At 48.8% G+C, this 12,194-nt stretch overlaps 1 protein-coding gene across 3 annotated transcripts in view; it reads left to right on the top strand.

The window, feature by feature from the left end:
• LOC125713012 (metabotropic glutamate receptor 4-like) overlaps nucleotides 1–11,980 on the top strand; it is a 182,361-nt gene extending 170,381 nt beyond the window's left edge. For 2 of the 3 annotated variants that reach the window (XM_048983700.1, XM_048983701.1), the window contains exons 10-11: nucleotides 6,765–7,011; nucleotides 11,712–11,980. In XM_048983700.1, the coding sequence (XP_048839657.1) occupies nucleotides 6,765–7,011; nucleotides 11,712–11,755 (291 nt within the window). In that variant the 3' untranslated portion in view covers nucleotides 11,756–11,980. Of the gene's footprint in view, nucleotides 1–6,764; nucleotides 7,012–9,405; nucleotides 9,458–11,711 lie in introns of all 3 variants that reach the window. The other variant, XM_048983702.1, reaches the window with a different exon arrangement.
• Nucleotides 11,981–12,194: the final 214 nt, after the last annotated feature.

Raw genomic sequence — 12,194 nt, 5'->3', positions numbered from 1 at the left:
AAACCTGGCCTGCATTCACGGGCCGTTTAAGCCCCGGGCTTTTACGTAAATACACGACCTGCGTGACTGCCGTGCCTGATGGCTGTGTTTGCTCAGTCGCGTTCGGTGATGAATGCATTTGTCAGAGTCTTTAGTTTGCCTTTTTTTTTTGATCATGCGGACAGTACGACAGAGACGTCGGTACCTTGAAATGCTTGTGGTCAGTCTCTGGTCATCGCTGCCCAGGCCAAGGTGCACAAAAGATGCATGGTACATGAACCTAATAACATAGAGAGCAAAGCAACATTCAGGTTAGGTCATCATGTTAGGATTAGAGTTTTCCCCAGAGAAGTGAATGCAGAGTCCCCACAAAGATATGATTACAAACCTGTGTGTGTGTGTGTGTGTGTGTGTGTGTGTGTGTGTGTATGTGTGTGTGTGTGAGCGGGTATACCTATCCTTATGGGGACACAGTGACGTGATAAATATCCATTTTTTTTTTCCCTTATGGGGACCGGTTTCCTGGTCCCCATAAGGGAAAACTCTATTTTATAAAAATCTGTGACTGCTATGAAAAAACTAAAAATGCAAAAACTCTTGTATTTTGCTTGGTTATGGTTATGGCTACTGGTTATGGTTATGGCAGGGTGGGGGTTAAGGTTGTCATAGTTAGCGTCAGCATTTTTCCCATAGAAGTGAATGAGCGGGCCCCATAAGGATAGGTATACCCTACATGTGTGTGTGTGTGTGTGTGTGTGTGTGTGTGTAATTTACGTGATTACCCTGAGGAGTAGCTCTCATGTAAGAAAACTATTGTGTATCTCTGAGACAACAAGTAAAATCACCCCGTTTCATTCAGATGCTTCACAGCCGTGACACGGAGCACAGGATTACAGCCAAATGGGATTAATATCCAGCATTCGTGCTCAGAGCCGCACTCACAGCCTGCCCCATGCATCACTTGCTGACTGGGCTTCAAAGGAAGCAAATCACTGAAGTCAAACTGCTAAAGCGAAACCCATCTTGAGTGAAGCCGCAAAGTACAAACACAGCGAAAGCTACGGATCACAGATAGAAATCTTCTCGTGAGACTCCGGATCTGCAGATTCTGATTCAGATCCGAGTGGGAGAAGCTTGCTGATCTGGTATAGTCACAGGGGTGGGGTCTCTCAGGAGCAATATGAGGTGCTAAGATTGTGAGCCTGCCCCCCCCCCGTCAGAGCGGCGGGTACATGTGTCATTTTGCTTTTGGTGCACGATTCAAAGACGTCTCCTTGATCTATGAAGAAATGGGCAGCCAGCAGCGGGTGGCACAGCCCAAGCACAAACCATCAACCCTCCCCTCTGCAGAAATGCAGAGTTCCGCACCAGCAGCTCCCTGGGCTGTACCATTTGAGCTTTTCCATGGGGGTAAAAGGTAGCATCGTGACCCTTTTGTCTGCGATGCATTTGGCATATGAGAGCTCAGGAACTGGACCATTTAACATCAAATATCTGAGTTGAGTGGCGTTCCAGCCGAAGGGAGCCTGGAGCAGCGGCATTCCCAGATGCTCGCAGCCGACACAGACGTGATGGCTAATTTAGGGGACGTCCGCATCGTTAGTTATTGTGGAACGTCTCTGAGACAGCGGCCGCCGTAAAGGTGACAGATGTTAACACACGCACTTGGCTTGATTTACGGGCCACTCTCAACCATCGATGATGCCTGAGTGCAAAGTCATGGTGCATCCATCTGCCCAAAGATGGGGGTGCTCTGAGGCAAGCCTTCGGATTTCCGTGGCGGTGGGGGGGGGGGGGATGCCATCATGGGACTGGCTCACCAGGTCATTCTGCTATCACCTCCAACAATTCCAAAATATTAACCGTGAAAGTTTCACAAAGGTGCTATAGCAAGTCAAAACCATAGTGCCTTAACTATCATCTTCAGCTTTATGATCCATGGATCAGACACTAAAAATTTCAATCTTGTTGGTCATTGTGCAAAGAAATACTAATAAATAGGATATAAATATGTAAGACTTTGAAACATTCTGAGACATGGGCGTAACACAAATAACATCTGAGCTTTATCAGATAAGCGAGATCATTCCAGTATCGGGTTATATCTCTTTCTTTGCTCTTTTGCTTCTTGATGACCTCTGTTGTGTAAGGTTACGCATCACTCAGACACACACACACACACACCGTACTCCGGGAATCCACACCATGGTGTATCTTTAGCTGTGCATCTCCAGTTTTCTGTCAGCAAGGAGATGTAGCATGAGCCTTTGAAGGGCGAAGGAAACAGGCAAAATGAATGGGAATCCACAAGGATCTGGGAATCCACAATGATCTGGGAATCCAGAGACTGCAAATGTTATTTAGGTTTTTAGTAAAAGAGAAGCATTCGTGGGTCTGTATCCATTTGTTGTTATGGCTGCACATCCGAGACAGGGTTGCAGTCAAGGGCAGGTTTGTTGTTTCAGCGCCCCATTAAAAAAGACACCCCCACCCCTCCTCCACACCCAGATGTTTCAGTTAATATCTAGTGAGTAGAGCCAGAAGATGGTGGCTAGCTAGCTACCTGATTAGCAGAACATGCTGTTTCCGCGAGGGTTTTAGCCTCTTCGCTGCGCCCCTCAAAGTTCCAATCGATTAAACTTTCACCTTGTTCGCTGGCCGATCAGGAAATCGACATCTGAGCAGAAATAATCTGCGGTTTGTGACAGGTAGGTTCAGAGACTTGGAAACCAGATCACTTATAAACATGGAGGAGTGTCCCAATATCCCGAATTATTTAACGTTATGTAAAATAATATCGAGACTTATTCAGAAAAATTCTGCTTGGAGGTGTATAACTGCAGAGACAGGGATGTACTTTAGTGGACATATTTAGCTAATGACACTTATAAACGCACTTTGTAATACGACAGCATGAAAACAAGAGCTTTTTTTTTGCGTAAATCAACAATGTAACTCATTTTACTTCAAGCAGAAAAACACTGTACACTTGCACTGATTGTTATGGTATGCACTCTTTCATGACGTCGTGTTTACCTGTATAGTGCCTTTCGCAAGCTCCAGGCACTTCGCCACTAGTGGTGTGAACGCGAATGCAAATGTTTTGGCCTGTGCCAGGCAGATCGTCACTTCCTGTGTCGACACAGTCTAAGTCAGGTGCTGTGGGGTCACAGTGCTGCCCGTGGATCTCCTTTGCTGATCAGTGGCTCTTTTCTCTGATTGGTGGGTTCTTATACTGTAGTGTTGAGTAAAGCTGCGTTCAGGAGAAACAGGAAGGGATGTTGTGTTCGGGAGAAATGGGAATAGCAGAGGTGGAAATTTCAGGCCCAGAAAGTATAAATCCAGACCATGATTTTGTTTCAATCAACTAGCCGAGTCCTCTGTGCCAGTGACTCTTCATACTCAATTGGCTAGTTTAAACAAAATCCTGGTCTGAATTTTTACTTTCTGGACCTGAAATTTCCACTTCTGGAGAATAGTGATTGTGTTCAGGAGAAACAGGGAATGGGATCGTGTCTGAGAAATGGGAAGAGTGATTGTGTTCTGCGTGTGTTTGTCATTCTTGGATGGGAAGTGAAAAGACAGATTTACTGCCAGAACTCATGTAGATCAGCGCTGGGCAGGGCTGCAGGGTCTATCAGGTGGTGCGGCAGGAATTCCTCTGCAGCATAGTCTCCTGGGAAGCCCTGTCGTTATCTCCCACCTCCTCAACCTCTAAATCTGGCCCAACAACAGCTATCATCTCTGGAGGAATCAGCATCAGTGCTTGGGAGCAGCACTCAGCATCAGTCTCGCTTGGTCACGCTCAGAGTCCCCCTATTGACCGGATGTGGGTATTACAACTGCACCTCACAAGACTTATTGCGATTTCAGCTGCCCTTATTCCAGACCATGAGTTTATTTTTAAACGCTGATACAGAAAAATGAAATGTAATGGCACTGTAACGCCCCTGTGTCCTGCACTTACTGAACGGCTCACTGGGACATGGTGCTGGATCTAGTAGGCAGTGGTGGCTTAATGGGAAGCACACTTTTAATTGAATGATTGCTGGTTTGAATCCCCGACCAGCAAGGCACCACTGAGGTACCCTGAGCAAGGTACCGCCCCCAAGCACTGCTCCCCGGGCACTGAATTAGCTGCCCCCTGCTATGTCACATATGGGTTAAATGCAGTGGACACATCTTGTGCTGTGGTGTGTCAACGCTGATCTCTAAATTCTAATTAAATAAGAGATGACTGTGTTCCCAGAGTTTCTCTGCCTACCGTTTCATGCTCTGGACGCTGTGTCATTTGTGGAAAGCACAGGCAGAGACTATAGATGTGCATGGATCTGAACAGGCAGCTTAATGCATGCAGCTCTGGGATGTGGTGGGTCCCCACAGAGGGGTTTGGATCAGGGTCAGGGGCAATGTTAGGGTTACAGATATGGACAAAATATGGGGTAAATTGATATTTAACACATTTGCAGGTTTTTTTCATGGTTTGTTTCCTAACACTATCAGAGCCATTATAGTCCTTATACACTGAATGCAAAGTGGTTTATTCTCATGATTATTATTATGAATATATTTATAGTTGATTAATAACTGCATTAACAAGCATTGGCTGTACTAAAATCCATGGCCTATTTCATATGATGCACACTGACCTACTATTGTGATACGCAGTCATAGTCACCTACTGAAAAATTTGAGATATTTTTTCAGCAGAGACAAGACCTGAGAAGCCCTCAGTTTTCCACTACAACTTTTGCTTTAACTGGATTTATGGATCGGAGAGGTTCACCAGCAAAAAGAGGGCAGCCCCCATTCAAACCATGCATTTCTGTGGGTCACACAAGGGTTGGACCCCTGTTGGCCACAAGCAGTCACTACACGTTTGGTTAGGGTTTCACGCAGAAAGGAAAGCACATTAAAATCACAGTTAATCTTGGTTGTGTCCGGATAATCCAGCTGTGTGATGCTGGTAGATGTGAGGGCTCCAGGAAGAAGCTCCTCAGCCAGCAGGAAATCCTGCCAGAGGTGACCATTCACAGAGTTTCATATAGATAGGATCAATATATGTGTTCCCCATCAAAGCGGTGCTGTTTAGGGTCTCCATGCATTTCAGGGGGGGGATTGATCCCCTCCTGTTGGTCACAGACAGTAACTACACAAAATATTAAATAAACATGATCCTTATTTAGGAGATGTTCTGCTAACCAGCTAAGTATCTACAATCTTCTGACTCTACTCAGTAGCTAACAGAAACATAATATATGACCGTGAAGTGATCATATCCCCAAAGTGACTTGACTTTTTGAGTGGTGCCTAGTAATCTTCACAGCCGACCCTGACAGTCTGCAGCATGGACTGCGCCTTTGTGTGAGGCTCCATCGGCTGCAGTGTTGTCACTGGCCCTGCATAATGAGAAAATGTGCTCTGGTCTAATGCACTGGATCTAGGACATGCATCTGCACAGTGCTGTGGCTCTCCAGATACAGGAAGGTCCTGCTGGGAATGGTTTGCTCTCATTCTGACATCTCCAGAGAAACACTGGAGCAGTGTGAGTGATTGGAGAAGCAACTGACCTGTTGAAATTCAGCTCCAAAAGGCATGAGAGATGAAAGGTGATGACGAGCAAGTCAAACTGGATCATGACATAGTATTGGCTGCTTCAGTGTTATGCAGTGCTAGCTGTGCCAGTGTGTGATGTAGTGCTGGCTTCACCAATAAGTTGCAGTGCTGGTTGTGTCAGCACATGATGCAATGGTGGCTGCTCCTGCATGATACCATGCTGCCTGAGTTAGTGTGTGATGCAGTGCTGGCTGTGCCAGTGCATGATCCAGTGCTGGATGTACCAGTTTGTGCTGCTCACACCTGCATGTGATACATTGCTCACTGTACTGGCATGTTATACAGTGCTGGCTGTGCCAGTGCGTGAAACAGAGCCAGCTGCTCCTGTGTAATACAGTTTCGGCTACACTGGTGCATAATGTGGTGCTGGCTGCTCTGGTGTGTGATGCAAGGCTGGCTGCGCCAGTATGTGATGTAGGGCTAGCTGTGCCTGTGTGTCGCATCACTTAGCGCCTTCGGGCAGTACACCGCAGCACTGAGGGTTCCCCCCTCCCCACAGACACAGCAGAGACTGTATATTCTATGTGACATAGCAATGTAAGCACCATCAAAGGCAAGCAGTGGGAGTCACCCTCAAAGACAGCCTGCCCACAGCCCCATAATGCAGAGGCTCCCCATAACTGAATCCTGTGAGTCACTGGGGCGGGGGGAGGGTTAAGGCTGATAAAGCAGGAATATTAGGAATATTAAACTCAGCATGGCAGAAAATTAGCAAACAAGAGGTGGTCATGGGTCTCCAGCTGGTTGTCTGGCAGAGAGGAAGAAGGGCTCATTGAATCGATCATACGCTGTCAGGGATATGCTGTCTGAGCTTCCTGCTGAATTGCTCACACAACTTTTGGGGGTACTCTGCCCAGGCCATACACTGAATTGATCATGCACTGTTGGGTTGTGTCTGTTGTTTATATGTGTGTGTGTGTGTGTGTGTGTATTGCACTTAGTTATTAATAGATACCTGAGTCTGTAACATCGTGGCATGTATATGACAGTGAGTATGTACTGTCAAAGTACTGCAAAGGCAATTAAGACTTCATTAGATCTGGCAGGGCATTCCTCAATGAAAAACCTGTGTTTTGTATGTACTGTACATGTATATGGAGACCTGAGGCTGGAGACCCTTTCATTTGGAGACCCTCACCCTGCCCCCCTCGCTCTCACCTCTCCCGCAGATGTACATCCAGACGACCACGCTGACCATCTCAGTGAGCCTGAGTGCCTCCGTGTCTCTTGGCCTGCTGTACATGCCCAAGGTCTACGTGGTGCTCTTCCACCCTGAGCAGAACGTGCCGAAGCGCAAGCGCAGCCTCAAAGCTGTGGTCACCGCTGCCGCCATGTCCAGCAAGTTCACACCCAAGGGCAGCCTTCGACCCAACGGCGAGGCCAAGTCCGAGCTCTGTGAGAGCCTGGAGACACACGGTGAGTCCGGAGGCCTGGGGTCCTAATGCCTGCTCGCTAACACTGGGCCACCTCAGGTACATGTACAGACCAATTTGCTCTTGCTGGGCCCCGCTGAGTCAGACAATCATAGCTGGCTGGACAGTGTGTTCACCTTTCGCTAATGCTTTTGCTTCGTGTCTTGCCATTTCCTGTAATCCAGATGGCCTGAGCTTGGTCCTCCACCCAGAGGCGATGTTTAGCTCCACTCAAACATGCATTTGTGTGGGCCCACCAAGGGCCTCTACTGGTCACAAATAGTCACTACATTACATTATTATGCCCTGCTAACCAGCTAGCTAGCTAAGATTGTCTGACTGAGTGTGGGTATGTATGATGGGGGAAGGGGCATGGAGGGGTCACATTTCTGGGGGAAGCTGCGAATTTGCACACTCCCATACCGGATCGCAAACTCCTACACCCCATGGCAAATTGCAAACCCACACACCCCTATAACAAATTGAGAACTTGCACACCCCCACAACAAAATGTGAACCCGAATACCCTTACACCAAACTGAAACGTGCAAACCCCCACACCAAATTGTGAACACGCACAACCCTGCATTAAATCACAAACCCGCACACCCCCACACTGAATCACAAACCCTCACACTGCCACGACAAATTGTGCACTCACAAACCCCACGCAGAAATAAGAACCCACAATACCCTGCACCGAATCATGAACCTGCACAACCCCATGCAGAATTGTGGACCCACACATTCCCACACTGAATTGTGAACCCGCACACTCCCACACTGAATTGTGAACCCACACACTCCCACACTGAATTGTGAACCCGCACACCCCCACACTGAATTGTGAACCCGCACATTCCCACACTGAATTGTGAACCCACACACTCCCACACTGAATTGTGAACCCACACATTCCCACACTGAATTGTGAACCCACACACCCCCACACTGAATTGTGAACCCGCACACTCCCACACTGAATTGTGAACCCGCACACTCCCACACTGAATTGTGAACCCGCACACTCCCACACTGAATTGTGAACCCGCACACTCCCACACTGAATTGTGAACCCACACATTCCCACACTGAATTGTGAACCCGCACACTCCCACACTGAATTGTGAACCCACACATTCCCACACTGAATTGTGAACCCGCACACTCCCACACTGAATTGTGAACCCGCACACTCCCACACTGAATTGTGAACCCGCACACTCCCACACTGAATTGTGAACCCACACATTCCCACACTGAATTGTGAACCCGCACACCCCCACACTGAATTGTGAACCCGCACACCCCCACACTGAATTGTGAACCCGCACACCCCCACACTGAATTGTGAACCCGCACACCCCCACACTGAATTGTGAACCCGCACACTCCCACACTGAATTGTGAACCCGCACACTCCCGCACCGAATCATATACCTGCACAACCCCATGCTCAATCGCAAATCATCATGACCTCAACTTTCAAACACACTGGCTTGCTGGAATGTGCCTCCTCCCCCCAATAATTCAATTGCTTATTTGTTCAGAGACATTTGCGATTCATGCCACAGCTTCACTGAGACACCCAGACGGGTCTGCTTTATGGCACTGGGGGTTTCATCATCATCGTTCGCACTTTGCTTCTTGTTCTTGGGGGGGAAGCAGCACCTGCACAGATTGAAATGTTAAATTATCCCGTAATGATAAGTTACGTAACTCGTAAACACCTTAACCACACATCACATGCCAAACAATGGCAAACATCACAGCTTTCTGAGAACGTTCCGGAGGGTTCGCATACCTCTCCTGGCACAATATGTAATCACATACGCTTGCGACGTACTCCTCCGTTACTCACCGCACGCTGTGTAATTACCTTCCGGAAACAGCTTAACACGTTCCTTGCTTTGCATCGCCTTTGCTTTTTAACGAGAATGCTGGGGGCTAGCAGATGTGCACCCCCACCCCCCAAGGAGCTGGGACACCTCAGGAATAAATGATGGGTTTCGGATCTGACTCAGCAGAGCGTGGGGTAGCAGAAGCAGACCCGGCTCACCTCTGCTTACTGGGTCCCATAGGGAGAGAGGGTCTGTCTTTACAATTAACTCCATGATAAAAAAAAATTCACGGCGCATCACAGGGTGTGTGGACTGGTGCATAGAGTCCTGGAGTAGGGGGAGAGGAAGGGAATTCTGGACTGGGAGACTGAAAGATGTGACAGAAGGATTTCTAGGATGGGGAGCAGAGCTCTTCACCGGGGAGCAGAGTTGTGTACTGGGGAGTACCAAATGAAAAAAAAAAACTTCTCTAAAGGGGGTTTGCTGGTCTTGCCACCTTTTTTATTGCAACAGTCTGGCCGAGTCCTGAGACTAACAGCTGCCTCCTGTGCTTGTAGCAGAGTACGGGGATGCGGGGGAGGACACAGAGGCACTGTAACGATAATGCAGGTAATAAATGGCACCGCTAACCCTGCCTGTCTATCCCACGTGCTACAGCATAGTGCAGCTCACCTGTGTTTCGTGACCACCGGCATGTTCTCATTGATCCCCCACCCCCCTCACCCCCCCACTCTGGTACACAGAGACACCAACCCTAACCCTGTGATGCAGTGACTGCTGATGGGGAGGGGGTGACATGGGGGTGAGAGATAACTGCATGTGGCCTGTCGTTTGTTTCCCACATCGACAGACTGCAGTATTCGCCGTACAGGGGTGTAAAACCGCAGGCGGGGGGAGGCGGGGGGGGGGGGGGGGGGGGAGACAGATGGGACTGCCAGCTCCAATTCTTTCTGGACTATCTATTTTTTATCTGGATCTCGCAGCACATAAATATTTAAATAAGGTTCATTTATCAGTGCCGCCCAAGGGGTAGAGGGCCAGTCGGAATTGAGGGCGCCCCCCCTCATCCCCGCTCGCCTGTCAGTGGCTGCCCGCTTGCATTTATCCGCTCCAATCCGTCCGGTCGGCACTTTACGGGGCCGGCATGAGATTGGCTGATTTACGCAGTGATTGTGCGGCGCGTGGGCCGATGAGCTACTGGCGTGAACATTACCGCCGGGAGATTGTTTACACTGTCTGGGCCACCAGCGTCTTCGTGATTCCCCCACCTGCCCGGGGCACCAGCCAGCAAGCACACTGCTGCTGCTGCTGCATGACATCTGTGGGATGCTTTGTTTTAGTGCAAAATACCTCAACAGGATGTCACATTTCGAAGGATTTTAACATGAGGGGTGTTGATAGATAGATCGCGGTCACTCTTATGTTTCTGTGCTCGCCTCCTGTATCACGTGATGACTGGCTCCCCCGTGTCGTTCATACAGCCCAACACTAACAAACGAGCTGCTAACTACGTAATATTAGTATGTGTATTAACATGTCTCATTAAATATTGACGTGATATTCTGACATATGACTTTTAACACTCTTCGCTGTATTTGAATGGTCATGCTCGAGTTATGAGGAACCAGCCTTTTCTGTTGCCTTTACGGCACCTAAATAATTCAGACTTGAGGTAAATAATGGAGTAATGACAGTGTTCAGGGGGTCAGTGTTCAGGTCCGTGTGAGGCCTTGACTAAAACGGGATTGTTTCCTGAGCCTCCCGAATACAGCTAAACACCACACTTTCCGTATAAAATATTTACAGCCAAGGATGGTTTCTCATTACATCTATTTTTAAATACTAGCAGAAAATAAGTGTTTTTAAAGTTAATATTACATGTCCAAAATGGTGCAGGGCTACTTTGTAACCTTAATGTGACTTTGGGGTTGTTGGGATATTATCTCATAGCTGACTTTGAGGCTAACCTGCAAGTTCATGTTTTTTCTGCCTTTTCGCTTGCATGTGAAAAGGGGAAGTGAGCTATGGGTCTGTCAACATGTCTTGTAAACACTAAGACTGACAGACAGGCAGACAGATAAATGGGCAGGAGGGCAGAGAGGCAGATAGACAGACAGGCAGACAGAGACAGACAGGCAGGCAGATAAACAGGCAGACAAACAGGCAGATAGACAGACAGGCAGGCAGACAGAGAGACAGGCAGATAAACAGGCAGGCAGACAGGAGGGCAGACAGGCAGACAAACAGGCAGGCAGACAGATGTTGGATGGATGGATGGATGAATGGACGGATGGGCAATAAAAGGCAGAGATACACAGAACCACAGAAGCTGGTGGAAAAATGGTTAAATATGAAATCAGCCGCTATTACACATTAAAGCCTAAGCGGAGTGGAGAGACAGGGTGTGGATGCAAGGCTGGTATGTTAGCTGTACCTCAGGGAATGGACACACCTCCACCCCCAAACAGAGCACACTCTCCTATCCAGGCATGTGCTGGAATGGAGTGCTGGCACTGGGCATAAGGTGGTAACTGGACATACGAGCCTGGGAACTTCATGCAGACGTGACAGCTGCTCCTGACCATCCGCCAGCAAGCCGCTGTCCACTCGTGCCCTAAGAGCAGCACTGGTGTCGTGTCACCCCTCCCAGAAGACCCTGTAAGGCTGGCAGGGCCCATCTGGGAGGGGGAAGTAATGTCTGTTATCTGTTCCCCGCTATTTATATCAAACACCATCCTTACGGAGCCTGGTCCCTGCTCCAGCAAGGAAGGAGACAGCAGCGCTTTGTCGCATGCTCTGCCAGATGGTGGCGTCCGGTTCCTGGCCGCTCACAGCGTGTCCTCTCTCCCCTGTATTTCTGCAGCCTCCAAGCAAACGTACATCAGCTACAGCAACCATGCAATCTAGGAGCAGCAGGTGGTCCTGGACCCCAGACCCTGGGTCCCCTCTTCACTGCAGAGAGACGCCCATGCTGTCCCCATGGCGGACAGCAGGACGAAACCAGATCCAGCCTGCACACAACAGAACCGTCTCAGAACCGTACTCTTTTTCCTTTTGTGTTGGGAGGACCAGGCATAGACAAACGATCGCCGCACGAAAACATCGGGATAGGTTCTTTTGGGGGGGGGGGGGGGGGGGTGATGCAACTATCCTGACAACGATGTCCCAGCAATGGCCTGAGACTGCGGTCCATCACGTTTCCAAGGAAACTGTGGCGCGGACAGATCCGGAGCGGGTATTCCTTCTGGAGTTATCCGGCAGTGCTTGTGAGCTTTACTGTGGGCTCGTGCATGGAGTCGTGTGTGAGGAGAATTTTAAAACCGCGTCATGATTTTTTCATGTGAGT

This window comes from Brienomyrus brachyistius, chromosome 18 (genome assembly GCF_023856365.1).
Source record: "Brienomyrus brachyistius isolate T26 chromosome 18, BBRACH_0.4, whole genome shotgun sequence".
In the NCBI taxonomy this organism is placed as follows: Eukaryota; Metazoa; Chordata; class Actinopteri; order Osteoglossiformes; family Mormyridae; genus Brienomyrus; species Brienomyrus brachyistius.
Note: the sequence above shows the minus strand (reverse complement) of the source record. Positions and strands in the feature narration are given on the sequence as shown.